Below are 21,519 nucleotides of genomic sequence, written 5' to 3'. Positions count from 1 at the left end.
CTGGGATGGGCTGGGGAGCTGCAAGGAGCAAGAATCCCTGAGCTTAAGGAGGATGAGGGGATCCAAGACAAGAAGGGTTGTGATTTCCTTAAAACATTCAAGCATCTGAGTGGTTTATTTACTTTGGGGTGCAGCTGTATATGTTTAACTCTGTTCCCCCTCCTCTCTTTCTCTATCCTCTCCTTTTGATCTCCAAAATATGGCACTACCACTCAGAAGGACAGTGTCTCACTTTCAGGCCAGCAAAGGGCTGGGTGCCTTTAAATACCAGTCCCCTTACTTGAACATTTTTTCTTCATGACATTTTGCTCCTGTTTTGATGAAGCAGAGTATAGTTTGTTCACTTTATTAAAAATATATTTTTCTTCCATCCTTCATTTTGACACCTGCCTCACTGCCTAAAAGGAAGTAAAATGCTTGTTGGCAAGAATCCACCATTGAGTGTATAGGATTATAAATACTTTCCTCTTCCTAATTACTTTTGAAATATGTTTGTGCCTAACGCTTTATTTTGAGAAAAGTGTGTTGTACGGCTTCCTGTCTTCCATTTTGCAGTGGCATCAGCAAATAGTTTGCACTTTTGGCACAGTTCAGAAACAGCAATTGCTGTATGTTCCCAGCTGATAGAGAGTGAGCTCCTCGCATGCTGAAAGAGTAGGAGAACAAAATTTAGAACATGGTTGACAAAAAGGTGCGATGTGGGACGGTGTAACGGAGCGAGGGAGGCTGGCAGAAGGGGGAAAACAGGGGAGAACCAGCTCTTGGAAAGAAATCAATTTAATCGGGAGCAGAAACTATTCAGTGTTTTGTGGCTCTCTTGTGTTGTGGGAGTTCATAGTCTTTTGTCCTAGAAGTAAATGGTTTTGCTGTTTTTTCTGTACAAAATCTTCCCTGTACGAACCTGAAGACCAGATGACATAATGCCACAGAAACTGCTGAGGAGCAGCAGCGGGTTCTCTCGGCCCCTTTCTCCAAACATCCAGTTACCCAAGGGCTGGATTATATAACAAGTGACGGAGCTCATGGCTAACCTTGTTTGCTTGTTCTTAGTACTCCTCCTCGTTTCAGAAACTTCCTCTGTTAGTTTCATTATGTTCTTGGAACTGGAATTAAGAGGGAGGAGCTGGCTGGCAAGGAAACCTATTCCTGTGTTGCACTTCTGGGCCTAAAAGTGTGGAGAGTCAGCAGGTCAAAGGAAAAAAAACTGCTGGAGGAGTATGCTTTGAAAAATGATGAGATGTTAGGAGTGAAATGTCAGTCGTGCATAATTTGCAAATTCCAGTCTCCATCTGTTTGCAATACTGATAAGCTAGATTAGCTTCCTTGTCCTGTCCCTTTCCTATCAGAACTTGCTTAAAGTAGTTCAAGAATAACAGTTTTCAATGAAATTTTGAAGCCTTAAGAGTTCATTCGTTAAAACTGGACTCTGCAGTATGTGTGCAAATACCTTTTGTATGTAAATGTGGACTAGCTGATTGCTTAATGATGTTTGTGTATTGTCTGCTGTTACGCAGGTGTTCATCTTATAAAATGTGTTAATAACTGGTTGGTGTTTGTAAGTATCAGTTTATTAGTCCTACTTTGAATCTATATTTGCATCTTGAACTCGCATTCAGGGCCAAGCTTTGACAGCTGCATGTTCTGTGTTTACTTTCCATGTGTAAACTTACATTAGCAAGATCACTTATTTTGGTTTACACACGCTTCAGAGGTTGGATCCCGATTCAGGACACTGTTCCTGATCAAGATTATTGTTAAACATGCACTCTAGGCACAACCGTGTTATTGAAGCAAGGCTCAGCTCCTGCAGCGCATGTCTGATTTGTTTTGACGAACCCCTCTTCGTGGGGCTTTCCTTGTAGGGACCTTCAAAGAAGTTGGGACTTTGATCAGTAATGCTTCATACTTCTATGGAGCTTTCTTCCTGTAGATTTCAATGATGAAGAGTGGGCAAATGCCATCAGGTGCCACTCTGCAAAATGAAGAAGCTGAGGAAGAAACATTTAATTGACTGGCACAAAATTTACACAGTGAGTCAGTGCTGGGAGCGGAACAGAATTCAGGTCTGCTGGCTCCCCCTTTGGCATCGCGTCCACGGGATCACAGTGTGTCTCTGTCCCAGGAGCTGTCCTGAGCTGCTCTCTGCACATTATGTTCTCATCTGCCGTCAGAGAGGAAATATAGAAATTTTGTTCAAACAAAGAATTGACAATTGCAAAACGAAGCATTCAGAGTCAGTAATTCCTACTTTGTTTCCCTCCTGCTGATTTCCTCTCATTGTTTCTCACTCTATAAAACAGGGGTGATAGATTGCACCTACTTTGTCGGAGGAATAATTACTTTTTATCTGTGCTGTGTTATGTAAGAGCTAAGTGTTCCTCCAGAGTTGTCAGAGCAGGCGCTTGCCTCACGATGGGAAGAAAAGCAGCAGGTTCTAAAGAAAGCTCAAGATTTCATTCTGAAATCCTAATATTTCTCCCTAAAAAGGGAAAAAGGAATGCTTCAGGTGGATGCTAAAGATATTAGGATAAGGCATTTGTCAATTTGCTATGAGATATGTTTCAGAGTGAATTTACAAGTGTTGAGAAATTCCTCTCCAACAGATTTGTAGAACATGATTCCGCGTTGATGTCCAGAACGGGTACAGCAGGGGCCATCAGAAGCTGAATAAGCATAGGCAGTTGGAAGTCACTGCTTTTTTAAAGTCAGTAAGAGAAGTTTTACTTGAAAAGACACACCGTTCTTGAAGTTTCCCCAATTAAAAACAAAACAAAATAATCCAAGAGGGAAGTAGTTCTGACAGAAGCGTTACTCTGTAAATCTTGTTGCTTGGCTTTAGTGCTCTTTCCCACGTTCCCAAGAGAAACAGACCCTCTTGCATCATGACATTACATTGGAGGTTTTCTTCCTTCAGCTCTTCCCTTTGTTCCTGAAAGAAGCCTGGGCAGGCTAGAGGCTGGAAACAGCATATTCTCCCTCCAGGGTATGTCTCATTTACTCTATTTTATCAGTGCACTTTCTATTTGCTCCTGGAGTCTCTCCATACAGCACTTCAGACAGGTTCCCTCTCTCTGTTGTTTAGGAGTCTTTAGTGCTCATACTTGGAGATTGCATCTTCTCTCAAGCCCCTGCTTTTTTAATGTAGAGATTTGCTCCAAACTGCTGGTCAGACCAGTTCTGACTTTTTGTAGCAGCTTTCAGACATCTGGGCTATCCAATTCTGCCTGCAAATGCTGGGTAGTCTCCTTGAGTGTCAGCAGTCCAGTCGTGTACGTGTTCCTCTCCTCTCTCCTGGGAGTTCCCGATATTGTCCAACCCCTCTCTGTGTCACTAGGCAGAGGGGAGTCTTGCCCCACTTGTTCCTTTATCATCTTTGTCCCAGATACTAACCCTTCTCCAGGACCATCTTTACTGTTTGATTATTTCACACGTTCTGTTTTTAGGCACCTGGAATGGGGTAATTGGTCTTTCAAGCCATCTCTGCAAACCCTAGGAGTCAGCCTGCTGTTACACCGTTAAATAAAATCAGTTTAACAAGTAAAGAGAATAACTTTTTTCTCTCTGATCTTGGTCATATTAGTTCTGGGTATGGTTTTAACAACTGTGAACAAAAACAGCCCTCCCTCCCCTCAAGTTCAAACAGATGACTGGGATTTTTTTTATTATTTTTTAAAGTAGACGGTCTTTTATTAATTGAAAGAGCACTATGTGTGCAAACCTGACTCAGCTGCGCTGTTTGTTCTACCTTTTGCATTTCACTCGGCTTGAACAGTCACAGTGAAAACTAAATCGGTGTTTTTAGGTTTGTCCATTGTACGAAAGTAACAGCTTTGCTTTTAAAGATCTGACTGTGAGTGTCTGATGTGCTTCGTGGACAAGAACAAAGCTGGGAAGGTACGCTCCATGATAGAGGTACCTGTCTGGGTTTGGTGGCGTAAAGGCATATGCATAAGGCTGCTTGTTTTTATTGAGAATTAAACATCCTCCGAAGAGGTTAAACGCTACCACAATGAGTACCCGTGGTTGAATGCACAGCAGCTCCTGCTGTTCACTTGGCATCGCTGGGCCTGCTCTTACTGCCCGGTGTTCAAAGGCTGTTAAGGCAGCCTTATTGACAAAGCAAGGATGAATTGTCCCAAAGTCATTATTTCAGAGCAGTGACCCAAGGAAACAGAGGAACAGTCGCTGCCTATTAAACAACTCTTTTTTTTTTTTTTTAAGCTCTTAGCTGAGTGATTTTTTTTCAGAAACCTTTTGCTCTCCTAGTAGCATTGTAGTATTCTGTATATCTTCCTAATTTTTTTTCTAGTACCTTGTAATTTCTCTCTCTCTCTCCTTTTTTTTAACGTCTGTCTCAATTAAAGAAGCACTGAGATTTAAAGTTCTGGGGCAGCAATTTCTTTCCTTCTCAGTCTTAGTAGTTACAGCCTGAGAATCTGTTTTACTTCGTATGCTGGTGTGGAAGATGGGGAGGTGGAAGGAGGGCGCAGTTGGTGTGTGTTGCAGTGAGCACTTTTGTAGCCTGGCCCATTTGCCGAGCTGCTTTGTGTAGCCTTCAAAATGCTTCCGTGAGCAGAGATCCTGCAGTACCTCCAGCTGTTGGGGAGCCAGGTTTTCCCTTACACACGTTGTACTGCTGATTCTTAAGCTTTGGTTAGGTGATGGACATCTCTTTGTCCAAGCAGCCAGCGTATCACCAAGCTATAAATGCTACTTGACACAGCACAGCATGCCTTCGGTGGGAAGGTTCCTCTAGAAATACCCTGGGGACTAAAAGAAGGGTGTGCTCCTTCTGCCATTAGTCTCCAGCCTGACTGATCTTATTCTGACAATGATCTCTTCCTAGATTCGTTTTTATTCCATGAATTCACACAGAGGGTAGCAGGGTAGATGTGGCATCTTACTTTTTTTTTTTTTTTCCCCCTTCCACCTCAGAGTTACACTGATGTTTGTGGGGCAGAAAGAAGCTTCGGAAAGAAACACGGTGACTGAACCCTGATCTCCCTTCTGTAACATCAACCTCTGCTACAGTTTTCTTGGAGAGAGAAAATGGAGCCTATTCACGCATTCTTTAATGTCAGGTGGACTTAATCCAGCTTGTATTTGTAATGACCGTGTTTCTTCCTGCTTCCCATGTCCTACTTATAAATGGTGAAGCATTTTATGCAAAGCGAATGGCTGGATTCTAACTTCTAAGTGGCCTCTTGGTTGAGAGTCCTAATGGCAGCAAGTGTTGAATGACCCATAGTCCATAAGCTCCTCTGCTGCCTCTCAGGGTGCATCTTCTAGAGGTGGTAGCAGCAGCAGTAATTTGAGGAAAGTAAGTTGTGCGGTAGCCTGTACTATGGACCAGTTGAAATCTTCAGGGCCACTGTTCCGGCTCACTTCATGGGTACTTGAACGTGTTCCCTAAAGTAAGGTTGAGAGGAGAATTGCTCATTTTCCTCTCCCTACTTTATCCCCACCTTGATTTCCTAAACTGCTAATGCAACTCTTCTGTCATGAAATGGCAAGCTTCAAAATAGGTATGGCTACACAAGCCTTGTGGGAAGAGCTGGTTGTCTCTGTGCATCAGATCTATAGCTGCTGTGGGGAACCAGACAGACTTGACTGAACCAACCATCTCTGCTCTCTGAATCATGTCTGTAACACAACAATAAAACAGAAGTGTTTGAAGGAGGCAGATAGGTAACAGTACAGGGTAGAATAAGAGTGTGTAGAGTGACAAATCCCAAGGTTATGTCCCTGTCTCCAAGGTAAATTAATCCTCCTCAAAATTAAAGATGATTTCTCTTCTGTGACAGCTGAATAGAAATTGTTAGTTGACTATTCACCAGTGCCTACATGGAGCAATTATAGAGGCTGCATGGAGTGATTAAGGAGCATGGTGTTATTCAGAAGGATGTAGCCTAAAATGAATTTATTTTAAGTCTAAATGGTAGATGCTCACAAAGAAGAGAAGACGCTAGATGCTTTCTAACCTGTTATCAGCCAGAGCTGCCTGAAGATGACTCTCACTGAAGATGAAATGAATGCTGGGATAGGTTGGGCTGCCAAAGGCTGTGGCTGTTTGTTTTGAGTGCATATCTGCTCCTACAAATGCACCATGCTGCGGTTTTCCTACCCGTCCGGAAAAAACAGTTTAATCATCAAATAAACTGCTTGATCTTATTGTGACATAAGACACTTTTTTTTTTCTTTCCGAAGAATGAGTTTTCTAGAAGTTAATGTAGCTAATCTGCCTGTGCTACTTGAACATGGCAAGTGCAGTGTGTAATGGTAGAAATTCTCTCTTCTGCCTTGTCGCTCTGGGTTGCTGAGAAGTACTTAATGAACGGACTTTGTAAGAAACGGGCATGTTCTTTGTTAGGTTAGTCAGGAGTTGGCATACGTGTGGAGAAAATGAATTCTTGTTGAATTACTGATATTTGAGACCTGCAGCCATACTCCAGCTCATTTTTCTTTGGTTTGCAAGAAGGGCTTGACAAATGGGAGAAACCACCACCAACAATATTGCACTTCAGTCTATCTACAGTTTGCAGGGACTGTGCTACTTGCTGTTAGACTGGGTAAGCACATCCACCAGCATATGGGCAGAAGCCCAAGGGGAAACAAGTTTTGAGAACTGTTTTAGCCAACTTATATCCCCTTGCATGTTGGCAGAGGAACACTCCTTGGATGAAGTGGTAGTTAAAAGGGCAGCCTAACCCTGTTTTATGTTGTAGACTAGGTAGCTTGGCCTACAAATTCAGCGTCAGCTGTGTGCCAGGTTACAGAGCTTACTTTCTAGGTATGCAAATGGATCAGTGGATTTAGAGTGATGCAATCTTGCCTTCAAAGAGGTTCTGAAAAGACAGCCTTATTCCTGTTTTCTGACTTATTCAGCTGTCTTGAGAGTGAACTAACCTGTACTGTAAATATGTAAATACTATGTGAGAAGAGGGAAGCCACTGTGTTTTTGCAAATGGCAGTAAAAATCTCAGGAAAAATCTGAGTGATATACTGACTATCAGTGCCCTGCAGGCTGCCACAGAAGATGGGGTTTCATTTCTCTGCTCTGTTGTGCTGCAGAGTCTAAAATTGGGATGATGATTGAGCGAGTGGTTTTGTTGATCAAGGAAGGGTCTCGGCTAGACTGGGAAGATGTGCTTCATTTCTTCAAAAAAACAGCCCGTGCGTTTGGGTACATGTAGCGGATGCCTTGCCTTTCTCTTTTTTTTTTTTGATTCTCTGTTTCCCTGAGCAGTGATGGGTCTTACCAAGAAGGAAGCAATCAGGGATGTAGATTTAACTGGCCCTAAACACCCTTTGGGACAGTTCAAACTACGAGGCTTCAGCAGTTGTCTTTTTCTTATCTGGGGTTTCTTATCCTTGTATCTTGGAAAGCCCTAGGGAGGTCTCCCCACACCCTTTTCCTCTCTTCAGGAGACACTGTTTTATGTGATGGATTACGATGGAAGAGGTGTCACTGCCTGCTTAGAATGAATGAGCCCTTCTCCAGCCCTGGATCTCCAACCTGCAGCACGCTGGAATATGCAATAAGCATTGGCTCTGCAGTTCTCCAAATTTCTTATTGCTGTAGCTGAATATAGTCTTTATAGTATTTTCAAAACAAAAAACATTTTTGTATCTGTACTTAATAATACCCTCTTTGTCCAGTTTAGTCAAATCTGCTGTAGAATTTTCAATTCTTTGGTTTACTTAATAGTGAACTTACATTTTTTGCTGTAAAATATGCTGTATGTGCAAGTCACTTCAGGTAGACTTATTTGTAAACGAAGCAAATTGGTTCAGTAGGACTAGTTCAGTTCTTTTTTTTTTTTGAACAGATCTCAAAGCTACTGATGTGTAGTAAAATTGAGGTGTTTTTTTCAGTGTGCACTGGACTAGCTATTGAGAATGAGTAATGTCACCAGGAATTAGTGACCTCAACTTCAAATGTGGTATCCGTTGAAAAATAGGTGCCTCTTCTAAAAGCTGGTTAACACAGGAGGTGGAGAATTGAGTGTTATTTCAACACCCACATTCTTCTGTGTGAATCACAGCCGTGGACCCTTACTGCTAAGACAAGATGACATGATGTAATTATGCTGTCATTGACCTGCCAAAGGTGGAATGTCAGCCCTGATACCAATTTTTTTTAATCATCTTTGACATCAGAAATGTAATTTGCTGTAATTGAATGATCATGTTCTCTGGGCACCTTCCTCCTCCTGTATGTGCTACAGAACTACCTACCATAGTGCCAGTATGCTTCAAAAAGAAGACTAATGTTTCAATATTCAGTTCTTCTTGGGAGTAATATAGTCCACCTAAAGAACAAAAATGTTTTTTCCTCTTCTGTAAGCATTAATACTCCATTTCTGAATAATTTGAAGAGGGGAAAGGGAGGAAAATTAATCTGTTTGCAGGTGTCAGCATTGCTGCCAACTTGCAGAATCCTTCTGCTCTGTGACCGAGTGCCATATGTAAATGTGTTGCACTTTTACTGGGTTAACTATAATCTAAAATATAGCCCAAGAGTTACAAAGCAACCAACTGTCCCCCCAGTGAGAACAGACCTTGCAGAGAGGTACATGAAAATGTTCCACTGCTTCTCACCCCAAAGTTAACTTTCAGTGCACTGCAGACAATGCTAAAGCATCTCCTCTCTCTTTGAGGACTTGACACAGTGGATCAGGATTATAGGGAGATTTATAAACTATTGAGCTTTCAGAGCTGAGTTCTGAAAGTCTGGCTTAGGTAACATGACTAATGCATTTCCCCTTTCCTTCTTCCCTCTTCCTGTGCCAGTGAGGGCTCTGCAGGCTTGAGTGTTGCTCTGTGCAATAAATGCTGCAAACTGAAGGAGGCCTTTGTGCTCCTCCTTCTCTGATATGAGCTCCTCGAGATGTCAAGGTTCCCCTTTGCTGTACAGCTGCTTGATTTTAGCCACTGTCTAGTTAGTGCTGCTTCCAAGTACTGCTTTCTTGTATTGCCTCAAGTTCTTTACTTCAAGCTCATGAAAGAGGTAACAGTATCTTACAGAAATGTTGCTATAGCACTTTATGACCCTCTCTTGGGACAGAATAATGCTCAGAGCAGTTTTAGCTCATGCATGACCCCTGCGAATAGGACCTTGGGCTGCTGCCCGAGTGCCAGGTTGCTGACAGCGTGGTGCAGAAGGACCCTGTCTGCCTGTGCTCCCACCACGTCTGCTCTTCGTGCTCCGCTTTGCCTTGTCTTTGTTTCCTCTGTGAGCCAGATCTTGGTGCCCTGACTCATGGCTGGCAGGGAGCTGGATGGCACCGTTTGTTTTTTAAAGGCCCCAAAGGGTGGAGGGGAATGCTTTGTATGTGTGTGTCTGTTTAAATTCGCATGCCGTGCCTGTCAGTGTAATATTTGCTTGGCTCTTCAGAATGCAAAGACGTGGCTTTGCGTGCTCTGAAAAACAGAGCCTCTATCAGAGCTTAATCTAGTCTCCTGATGTTTCTCTATGAGAATTAGATACATATGAATCTTCTCTGAACAAGAAACTTTTCAGGTTAGATTAAAGGTTGGCAAGCCCTTTCTTCCCTAAAAGTCTACTTAGTTATGTGCTATCTTTTTTCCCCCGTCTTATAAGGGATTTCCTACAGCAGTTTGAAAGCAGCACTAGAATGTCTTTGAAATGCTTCATCCATTTATCTGTAACTTACTAGTGTGATAAGCTACCTCCGTTTCCATATCTTGAAATACTTCCACTAGTCTCCTATGATGTATTATGGAGTCTCTGACATTATTTTTAATGGGTTCACACTCATTGTAAACTCAATAGTAAGTGGAAAATCAATAGTAAGTGGAAAACTAAACTCTAGAAAATATGTTTCCAAGGGTAAGGATCTCATCAATGTTGTCATCTTAGCTGCAGAGTCCACCTCATGCCAGTGGCAAGCTACCAAGCCGTGCTGGCATAATCCGGTACCCGATAGGGAAGAGGATCCTTATTTATTAAGAGAGGAATAGTTTCCTGGAAAATTTGTTCTAAGGACAGGTGTATAGGCTGCCGTGGGTGCTTTGAACTGAACTGTAGCTTGTAGTGATGACTGTGGCCGTGGGGTGGGCTTCTCTGGCTGTTGAAGCCCCTTTCAGGCCCCAAGGATATCAGACAGGCTTTGTCTGTTCAGGGAGGTAGTACTCTTCAGTGAAATAATGTATTTAGTACTTCACTTCCTGAAATATTTCCAAGAAATCCTGATGCTTGAAACTTTTTAGGTGTTTATAAAACATGCCCTGGCAGGAAGCGCTACCTGTGGCAGCTCCTGCTGAGGGAGTGGATTCATCCCCGTTTGCAGGGCAGCCATTGGAAGTACCCGCCCTAGGAAAAGCCACGTATTTGGGTAGGCATCATCTGCCCCCTTTGTCACCCATGTTGCACTGTCTATCAGATAGATTTGAAAGGAAAGTCAGGAATCACCCCAGGGCTGATGATGTCAACTTGCTTCATTCTGTTGGGTTTGACCTACCGTTGCCTCCGCTTAGCCAGCCTCAGACATAACTGTTTGTGGCTGTCCCATTCACATGAGTGGTACTGCATCTGACTATGGCTGCTGAAGCACTTCGATGCTTTCTACAGCTCTAAGAAATCCTGAAAACAGAACAGGAAGAACATATATCTCTATAGAAAGAAAGAATGTTCGAAAAGCAACAGCCCATCTTAGTCTGGATATAGTTTGGGCTTCCAGTGTTGAAGTCCATCTGTTACTTAGTAGCACTTTAAATATGCCATCCTTTTGTTTGGCTCCACTGAGGCATGCCAGTCCACAATTTTAGCTTGCCATCCGCTTGTGCAACTGCAAGGAGATGAGACGAAACACGCAATTTCTGTGTTTCTGAGAGCTGTTGCCCATCTGTCCATCAGACGGCTATAGTTCTGCCTCACACCTCATTTAATCGTTCTGACGTTTGCAGATTCTCTGCCTGGGCCTTTTTAAGAACCATCCTAGTGCTACTGCTCTTCAAAATGTTGTCTGACCAGTTGGTTGACATTTCAGTCGAGGAGGTGAGAGAGTTTCTGGTTATGTCCTTTCAATACAGGGTATGAAAAAGAGAGTATTGTAGCAGTCCCTGATGTTAGTTATGAATGTTGGTTCTGATGAAAGTCAGATTATTAAACAGCCTCCCCCCCCCCGCCCCCAGTTGCAGCTGGGCTCTCCATTGAGAGAAAAGACAGTAGATACACTAGATGTGTCTAGAATTTGCTTTGTTATTTTTATTACCACCTGTTTCTATCTTTAGCCTGGTGTTCTAGTATTGCAAGGTCCAGCCCTCCCTTTATAAGGATATGCATGACCTGAAGGAAGAGCTTTCCTGTTGAAAAGCTTGTTGTTCTCACCCTCCAACTATGTCGGTTGATTTGACTCAAAGATGTTACTTCTGCTTGCAAGTCTTTTCTTCCTTTACTCAGAAAAGCAGTTGCCAAAAGCTAGATATTATAAATAACATGCTAATCATCCTATGGAAACTGCCCATGTGCCTGCTTTCTAAGTGTGAAGTAATGTATCCCTCTGTGAAAGTGGAAGACTGCTACAAATACTGCCGGTTAAGAGAATTCACTTAGCAGTTACTATGAAATAGTGAACATGCTGTAAATCTGCAACGTAATTTATCTCATGGTCATTTAGGATATGACTACAGGAATACCAAAATGGATATTCTCAGTGTAACACGGTGTGCCTCACGGTGTTATGAGCTGGCTGATATTAATTTCCTTTCCGAACATCCAGTTTTGCTCCAGTGTTAGTAATATCTTCCACTGCTTTGAATGTGCCGGTATCAGAAATCTGTAAAGCAGCTTTTATGATACAGAGCACAAGGTTCCTCTCTGTTCCTGGAGTATAGATATTCTTCCAAATGATCAGTGCTGCGGGAACTTTGAGGCTTATTTGAATTTTTACTGCAGGTTCTTGCAGGAATATCTGACCTGAGGGCAAGTAAAACCTGTTCCCCTCTCCATACATACAACTCCATGGCCTCCTCCCTCATACGTTACAAATCATCCGTGATGCCTAATCTGCATTCTTCCCTCTTCCCAGGACAGTTTAAGTGATCCCCTGAAATGGCTTTGAGCCCTGTGATGTAGGCAAGAAGGTAATGGCAGAAGGAGAGAAGTTTGCCTGGTGGAGCCCAGAAGCTGATCAGATTTTAACCCTTAGGTCTGTTAGGAATTGTGGCTTTCACAGATCTCGGATCTCTTGGGGCTTAAGGCTTCCTGTTACAGTAACTCTTGACAACTTTCACAGATTTGTATGAGAAGTTTGTTCGATTTAGTTATTTATTACAATTATTTGTTATTAATTAGGGCTTTGTTTGGGGTTCCACCCTCTACTAACAGCTGGGATCTAATCCCTCTGTGTGTCACAAACATACCCTTCAAGCTGTCGTTGAATCCCATGCAGTTTTCATCGTCCTTTAACTCCGAGCTTTCTCTCTGTTCCCTGACCATGCCAGCGTAGCCATCATCATTAGAGTGAAACATTCTCCTATCCCTTTGGGCTCCCAGCTTGCCCTTCTCTGAACGCTTAAGCCCAACTGCTGTTTTCACTCTCTTGGATCAGACTAAATAAACTATACTTTCTCAGGCTGTGGCCCACACCAGGTCCTTTATGGGAAGATGCCTGGCACCCTGAGGAGTGTTGTTGAGTGAGCAAAGCATAAGCCCCCTTAATCCTTAATCTAGAGCGTGTCTCTTCCAAGCCCTACAGCACAGATGAATACTTGCACAGGAAATCTGTAAAGATCCAGTAATCTCCTGGACTTAGTAGTGTTATGTGTCAGTGAGCAGAAGGTAGGTAACTGTGTGTGTTTCTCATGTCAAATCAGTCTCCATTTTTTCCCTTGCTATTAGTATTTTTTTCTTTTTTTTTTCTTTTTTTCTTCACCATTCTTCTCTGAGCTTCAATACAGCTGCCGTGATCACCTCCTCTTCTACTGCTTGAGGCACGTGCTTGTCCTCCTCATCCTTCCAGCTTCTGCATTCACCCATAAGATCTCAGCCAAGCTTTCCTCCTCCCTCCCTATGAGCCAGTCTGCTCTCATTGCCACTCTTGCATCCTTTGTCCACTCTTGATTCTGAGTTACTCCGTAGTGTCTGCCCTTATCTAAAAATATTTTAATTCCATGAAACATGCATGTTATAGTTTTATGCTGTCCTCCTGGGTTGTTCTGTACTGTTCTTGTATGTGACTCTAGACTATAAGTTCAAGGCTGGGATGCTATTTGCCCTACCCTCTTTGCTTAGCAAGCTGTGTACACTCGCTGTGCTTGGGTATTAACTGTTCTTTAAAGTGCTTTAAGGACCTCGTGTGACACATGTTGCAAACATGCTGTACTGTGCTTACAGAGAGGCTTGAGCCTTGAAGTATAGACCCAAGCTTTCTCGAAACTCCAGCAAATTAGATCCAGAGGCTTGCTTAAATCTCTTTCTAGGTGTGCGTAATTGTAGTAGGAGAGAGAGGGAATATAAAATTGTAGTAGAGGAGATGGGGAAGCAGAATAGCAAATGGAGAGGGTGAGCTGCGTTTTAAGCTATTAAGGCCAGGAGATGCGTGCGGCTGGGAGCCAGTGGTCAGCTTTCTATAGTGTCTTGGTCTGGTCAAGAGTTTGATGTTGCTTGTCTTTCTAGCTTATTTTCACAATGTAAAACTCTCTTTTGGTGTCACTTATGTGTTGAAAATAGTCTGAGAGGAGAGACTTCTGCTGTGACATCAACTTTCCATTGGGTTATATAAAAAGCTAGGTATTTTTACTGAATCCTGTGATGGGTCATCATTTTAAAACTAGTAAATATTTCTTGTTATAAGAACAGACTTCCTTTTATAGTATCCGCATGCTGCTATTTTTACTGAATCCAGTATAGAGCTATTTCCTATTTCTAAATGTTCACTAACACTCAAAAGCTCTTGCGTGTTCGTGTGTGCTCTGTCTCTCTTTCTCGCTCAGCTTTTTTAGCCTTGTTGATCCATTGTTGTGACTTTAGAGAGACGACGCCAGCTTTCAGCATTTAATGGGCTGTGAGCAGGAAGATCAGCTACTTCCTCTGCCTGTGAGACCATGAAGTCATCAGCCGTTCTGGCTTGCTTGATCATCTGCTGCTGCTGCTGTTGCTTTGGTGTATGTGGAAAGAATGTAAACAGCACTTTCCAGATGTTCGCGGGGAAGCTGCAGATCCATAAATGGATTGTTTTGTTCAGAAATATTACTAATCTCTTTAGGGCATGGCAGTGGATAGTCACAAAAACTTATAGCTCCATGCATACGCTGATATCACAGGAACAAGAGTTGTGTGCAGTTGGCAAGTGTGTTGGCTCTCTCTGTCTGCTTACATGGCCCCATCAGCACAGTATCTGAACATGCTGCAGATCCTGAATTCATCCTCATGAGACCCTGGAGAGGTGTATTCTTCCCATTTCATAGCTGAGGCACTAGTATGTTGGAACAGTTAGGTGATTTCATAGCATGTTCAGGTGTTGGATGGGGTGGGTGAAGTCTCGCTATACCAGCTTTCCTGCCTTCCCATACCTTCTCTTCATCCAGCTTCAACTCCTGAACAAAACATAGCAGCGGCGCACTTCTGATCCCGTGCTTGGCAAATGCTGTTTGGTTCACCTCGTGTGCCTCCGAGTTGTATCGATGATCTAATCGGACACAGAGTAAAGGAAAGAAAGCTGATCTAGTATTTGAACTCTCAATATAGCATTTGGTGTAGTAGGAAGTACTGAATAAACATGGAGGTGTTTCATCGCGCTGTAGTATAGAATGGGAATTTGGAACGCAGGCTCTCTCATGCCCCTCCCGGGCTGGAAAAAAGCATCGAATTTCACTCACTAGCAGTATATCCAAAAAAAAGTCTATTTGGGGGGAGAACCAGTCACTTCCCACTTTAGGGTGTGTGTGTTTTCAATGCATTAATTAATTTTTATTGAGTGGTGGAAAAACTGATGTCAGAGCTGCATTGCGGCTGGCCATGGAGGAACACAAGGTGGTAGGAAATAGTACATCTAACATCAAAAGGGCAATGAAAGTTTAACCATGGAGAGTTTAAAATAGCAAAGCTGAGCCAGGTGGATATTAAAAGATATGACTGAATCAAAACAACAGTCTAATATTAAACTGGATTTTGCAGGGGGGATAGCAAACTTTTTCAGTTAATTTCTCTTGTGTATGTGGTGTCCAAGGGTAGGTTTCTTATCTCAACACCTTGATTTCTGACTTTGGTATTGGCAATTCCTGGCTGCCCAGGGTACAGACTGCAAGCTGCAGTGTAGATCTAGGGGTTGTCTGTTTGTCTGTCTTTCTCTCTCTTTTTTTTTCCCCCTCTGGGCTTAGTCCTTTATATTCAGGAGCCTGTAGAGTATCCTTTTCCTTTTACGGTGGTCTGTAAACTTGTCCAGCATGACTTATCCCCTGACATCACTAACAGTTCAGATTGCAGAGATCTATGAAAACAAGGCAGAGGGAGGTAGAGGGAAGTGCTTTGGGAACTGGAGCCAAAAAGCAGCGTGGTTACATAATCGTACAAAAGAAAATGGATTTTTTTGTTTTGTTTTCCATCTCATAACCTTCTGTGAAGTGAAAAATGCTATTGGAAAGCCTAATGGAAAAACTTCAGTATCATTCATTGCTGTGAGGACATGAATCGTGTTGAAATGTTCCACCTGTTTTATGGCTGTTACTTTTCCTCTTTCAGGTTTGACATCTACAGGAAGGTGCCAAAAGACCTTACGCAGCCAACCTACACAGGAGCTATTAGTGAGTAGAACTTCTCTTTGCTATCCTTGCATACCCCTGGTCTAAAATTAAAGATCTTTTGGCCTCTCTGTCTTGGAGGATATTTTTAAAGGGATATTAAACACTGGAAAGGGTATCCTTTATTGCTGAGACAGCTCATTTTGCCCAATCTGTCAAGTTGTACTAAGCAGTGGAGTAGTCTGCATGGATTCAGAATCTTAATAACAAAATACATTGTTACGAAAGGGAGCTCTTAAGAGCTAAAGCTGAAATGCCCACTGTGCTAGCTACTGAAGTGGCTAGAGAACTTTCTGCTAGTGTTTTCTGTGAACAGGAGCTGTAAGTCTGCTCTAAATGCTGGGCAGGGAGGGAGGGAGGAAGGAGCTGCAGGGCTTTTAATTCTCTCTGATTGCTGGGCATTCCCTCAGTGAGGGTGAAAAACAGCTGAAGACAGTTGCATTCGCATCTTGCTTGCCAAAGAGACTTCTGATGTCAAGCACCTGGGTCAGAAGGGAGCAGGATGGATGGCAACACACAGGTGGCCAATGGTGAAGATGAGTTGGGAGACACAGATTTCTGTCACAACATAGGGGATTCATTTGGCCTTGTAGCTGGGATGAATGAGCAGAGGTTTTATTTTGTTTTTATTTGTCATGTTTTTAAAGAAGAAAAATTACTTTGTCAGAAACCACCAACAATGATCCACTCTCGCTCCTATGTATCAATCCATAGACTCTGGCTGATACAAATCTCTTGCCTTGGGTCTCTTTTCCTTCCTTCCTCTGCCTGAGGTGGGAGACTGTAGGGTGAGTAATGCAATTTCACAAGATCATGACCAATGAGTGCACTGTGCAGAGCGGTAAACATTGATCAGTTGGTCCTGCCAAGTCTGTAATTAGATGCCTAATGGAGCTTTCCTGTTCCATTGAACAGTGACTTCCTTTGATCATGTAGCTTTGCTCCATTCATCCATTCTCATAGATGGGTCAGTAGCCTTGTATGTCATTGGTGATGTGAGTGACGTCATATCCCTTGGTGACAACAGACGTCAAACAGAACTGAGTCAGTAACAGCGAATCAATGGGACACAAAGCAAGGCCTTTTGTAAGCTATAGAAACTCCTCACTGAACACAGTGTGTGACTCTAAATATTTTTCAGAGAGTCCTTGTCCTCCATGTTCTCCTGATGGTGGGCAGAGTCGCTTGCATATCAACTCCCATTTAGATTTGCTGAAACTGTGAATAAAGGGCTTGAAATGGTTTACTAATTTAGAGGCATATGAGATTGAGTGCTTTGAAAGAACTCTTTGAACTTGTTAGTGTTCCTGCCTTCTCTTCTGTTTTGGGAACTCAGAATTCCCACGCTTAATCTGGGCTCCCTTTGAGAATTTGTCTTGTTATGAATCACCTGCAGAGGACCATGTTTTAGAAACAAAAAAAGCATCAAAGGCCATCCAGTGTTAGGCTCTCTGATCTACAGTAAACAGCTCAAGTGATAAGTTTGTTGTGGGAAGGCTTGGAAGCTGTGACTCTTACTTAAAATTATTAGCTGACTTATTTCTCTCTATTGTTATTTGCAGCTTCTCAAGCTTTGATTTTTCTTCTCTGACTGGTTCTCCTTCTTTTGGTCAGAATGCTTATAGACAGGCTGATAGAGGCTTTTGAACCACAAAGGCAGCCAACAAACTTTGGCGGCTCTGTATGCGAGGATCTTGTATACAGCTTTCATAATGGACTGTCTGACCAAGCCTGTGAGTTGTACTTTGAAAGCCAGTAATCTTCAGCACTGGAGGAGGCTGTGAATGAGACTAGCCCATTGCCATGCCAGTTTGAAGCCTGCGAAGGTTGCATGATTTTGTGATAAATTCTTTGGGGAATGCAGATTGTAATAATATTAGGAGCTTGGGGGTAGGGGAAAGTTCTGCCTCACAAAAACTCTTTTAGGGCTGGTAATCTGTGAAATAGCTACGGCTGCAGCTGTACTTTGACTTTATTTAAGTGTTCCAAGTTTTACAGAGCAGATATAAAATAGTCTGTAGTAGCTGACTAGTAACTTGAGCCCTTCCCACGATTTATGCTGAGGCTTGAAGTTCCGTATCACTTCTGCTACTGAAGACTTTCTGGAATAGGAATGGATTTACTGCAGGATTTCTACAGGTTCTTTTGAATTCTAGAAAAGCCTCTTTTCAAAAGGTTGATTCATCTATGCTGTTTGCATTATGGAGGAAAAAATATATCAAATTATAGAAGACAGAAAGTACCAGTTCTGCTTCTAACCACTGGGAGTAAGATGGCCAACTTCCCTGGAAAGAAGAAGCTGAAAGAGAAAGGAGATAGCTCAATGAGCATCACTTTTTCTTGGTGGAGATGAGCAGGCAATCTCAAATGCTAGCAAGGTCAGAAGCCAACTGGAGGGCTTTTGAGAGTCTTCTGCTATGTAGGGTTTTGTATTTTCCTAAGTTTCACTGGATGCTGCATACAAGGTATTTGAGATGTGCGTGGCAACCCTTCCAGCTGCTGGACATTAGTAGGAATATGGAGCAGGAGCAGTCCACTGTAATTTGGTGGAGTGAGGTTTGCCTAGGACAACATACCCACTGCTATGGACTTGCCTGAAATGTGTGCAGTAGCTGGGCACTCTTTTTTCTCAGTAGAAGTCTCTTGTTTTAGATAGTATTGAGGTATGTGCACCACTCGGCCAGTCATGCTGCTGTTGTCTCTTCCACCAGATGCTTGTGCCAGTCCTTAAAAGCCTCCCTGCCCCTGCTTAGCGGTGTCTCTGATGCCGGCACGCAGCCATTCTTACAGACCTGGCTAGCCCAGTGACAAATTGGCCATGTTTGGGTATGCAGAGAGCAGCAGCACGTGCCCTCGGTGCCTGACAGCTGGCATCTGGCTGGACAGGAGCAGTCTGACTTCTTGAGAGAGGGGTCTGCAGCTCAGGCAGCTGCTGTAGCAATCCTGCTACTTAACAGTCAACGCGGATGCATAGTTTGCATGCACATGTTGTATGCACACATGGTAATGTTATCCAGAAATACTCTATGCTGTGTGGAGGCTGGAGTTTTAAATACACATCAGGAAATATCAAAGTTATGATTCACATGGCATCTGTAAGAAGACCCGCTCCTTGCACTTCATAGCAGTTTGCTTCATTGAACAATAAATTCTATTAATTTTATGCCTTTATATAGAAATGGATTCACATTCTCATTCTGTGTGCTGTGCTAAACACTTTGCTTTGCATTTCTTTCATTTCTTGGGGCAGGAGGAGGGAGGCGTCAGGCATGTGTATAGATGGAGTTATGTATCAGAAGGGATACGTACAAAGGGTTAGGTTGTAGAAGCCAGTACTGAAAAGTTGTGTGGGAGCTATCCCCATCCTTTGAGGGTTTCTCATTAGCCAACAGCAGTGTTTTCCAGTGTGTCTAACACCAGCAACCTTCAATGTATTGATGGCGTTATCTCAGTAGAGTTTTAAGAAAGCCCGTCTATGATGGCCCTTGGAGTTTTGTTGGAACATTGCAATGCTCCTGCAGTTGAATTAAGCTTTGTATGTTAATTGCTTTATTCTATTTGATTCCAGCCTTTAATCTACTTTTCCAAATATAATACAGTTGTCAAGCGTGGGCTGTGAGAACTGTACGTTTGCATGGAAGCAAATAAAGACCTTCACTATGAAATAAGTAGCTGAGGCGCTGTGTGTGTGACTTCTTATACTGGGAACATCACATGTGCCTGCAGTTTCACGCTAACTAGAGGAGCCCATGTTCTGTATCTGAAAAAGCCTCCATTTAACTTTTGGCAGAAGAGACAGTTCAGTGCGTAAGACTTGCACATAAGACTTATGCCAGCCTCCCCTCACCCCCCCCCCCCCCCCCCCCAAAAAATGTGTGTGTACAGAGAGACCTTAATACAAGGGCAGGCAAGCCGGGTCAGTACAAAGGTCCATTTAGCCTGGTATCCTGTTTTGGGTAGTGGTCAGCAGCAATGCCTAAGAAAGAACGCAAAGACAGGTTAAACACTTTCCCAGCCTTCAGTCAATTGGCAGTTCTGGAACTTCCTGAGCCAGAGGTGGTTCCTTTGTGTTTAATAACCCTCAATGGATTTCTTCTTCAGGGAACGTCTGATTCTTTATGAAATCTTGTAGACTTTTAGCATCCACAACATCCGTAGTCAAGGAGTTATAGAATTCAGTTGTGTTGTGTAGAGAAAAACCTCCCCTTGTTCATAACCTTCCCCTTCCCTCCCATTCTTGTACTGGAAGAGACGGTGAGCAGTTGTTTCCCATTCGTCTCCTCCAGGCTGCTTGTGATCTTGTAGAGATCTAGCATGTCGTCCTCAGTAATCTCTTTTCCAGATTGAAAACTGACCACGTGGTTTGAAGACTGGCAAAGATATTGAGGAACTTTGAAAGTCAGTCCTCGCCAGGTGTATCGGGGTACTCTTGTTCACCTGTAGGTATTTCTAAACATAGGTTAGTGTAATTTTATTGTACTTTATTTGGTAAGTATTGTCACAGCTTTTCATTAGAAGAGCTGAAATGAAGTATGGACATGAGGGAGCAAATACTTGGTATGCTAGGAAAGGAGAAGGTAATTCAATGACAAAATGACAGAGGAGAAAGCAAAACATTGGAAGAGAAAGAAAGCTCCAGAAGAGAATTTAGAGTCAACAGTACCAGACTTGCATAGAAGTGATGGAGAGCTGAGAGATCTGGCTGATGCTGCAAAGAGCCTTTATAGGATGATAACAAGGCACAGAGGAATGTGACTAAACATGAAACGGTTGTCTGTATGTGAAACATTTTCCCTTTGCGTCCTGCCAAAGATGAGTGATCTTGTCTCTGCTGTTTGGTGATTAGCAGTAGGAGACACTAGATCAACTTGTCTTGTGACTGGCTACTTGCTTCTTTTGTGTTTTTAGGTAGGTGTATATATTCTCATAAGAATTTGCTGCTGTGCTTTAAGTACACCTTTCTGCTCCCCCACGCTGCCTCGTGCACCCTGCGAGCAGCTTAGCTGGATTACAGCAGAGTGTTGTTCTCTGTGTCTTGACAGCCAAGACTTAGAAGTAACTGCGTGACCATCTGAGAAGCTTTCTGTTTGGAAATTAATATCTCTTCTCTCTTCTGATTTTCCTACTGTTCTTTGGCTTTCTTTTTCCCTTTTCTCTCTTTCTTCATCCTCGTTAATGGATTTTTTGGCATCTCTTTTAATCCCTTGCACTTCTGAGAGGGTCAGCAAATGAACCCACACTTGAAACAACTCTGATGAGGAAGGGGAAGCAACACATTTCTCTTGCCTTAGAACCATAGGCTGACTAATCTGGAGAATGAAGCACAAGGCTTTGGGTCACTTAAAGGTCTGTCTTGGTATTTGCCTTAGTTACCTCCTCTTTCCTTCCCTTGCCTCTCATACTCCCTACCAAGGGTGTTTGGACAAGCACAGTAGTATGATACAATTGCTCTCCAGCCAGTTGTTGCTTGTGCCTCCCAAAGGAATGGGTATTCAGGCTGTATTGGTCATAGGGAATAAAGTTGAGGGACAGAGTTTTCTTATAGATTTCTCAACCTTAATTAGGAGCTATGGTAAGGCTCTCATTTCCAAAGAGTGCTTGGTCATTATTACTCTGCTGAGATTGAGGGGTGAGCCAGATTATATGCCTGTTGTCACAACCCTGGAATAACGTGCCATTTCCGGGTTTACTCTTTTGTATAGTGATTCACTGTGAACTTCGAAGTTTTATTTAATACAGATATACATTGCAGCC

At 42.9% G+C, this 21,519-nt stretch overlaps 1 protein-coding gene across 1 annotated transcript in view; it reads left to right on the top strand.

Annotated features, from left to right (window-relative positions):
* The window catches only part of ERGIC1 (endoplasmic reticulum-golgi intermediate compartment 1), a 60,932-nt gene that overhangs the window by 8,049 nt on the left and 31,364 nt on the right, over positions 1-21,519 (top strand). The window contains exon 2 of the mRNA XM_064521022.1: positions 15,707-15,768. Coding sequence (XP_064377092.1) covers positions 15,707-15,768 — 62 coding nt within the window. The remainder of the gene's footprint in view (positions 1-15,706; positions 15,769-21,519) is intronic.

Source organism: Dromaius novaehollandiae, chromosome 15 (assembly GCF_036370855.1).
Source record: "Dromaius novaehollandiae isolate bDroNov1 chromosome 15, bDroNov1.hap1, whole genome shotgun sequence".
Classification (NCBI taxonomy): domain Eukaryota; kingdom Metazoa; phylum Chordata; class Aves; order Casuariiformes; family Dromaiidae; genus Dromaius; species Dromaius novaehollandiae.
Note: the sequence above shows the minus strand (reverse complement) of the source record. Positions and strands in the feature narration are given on the sequence as shown.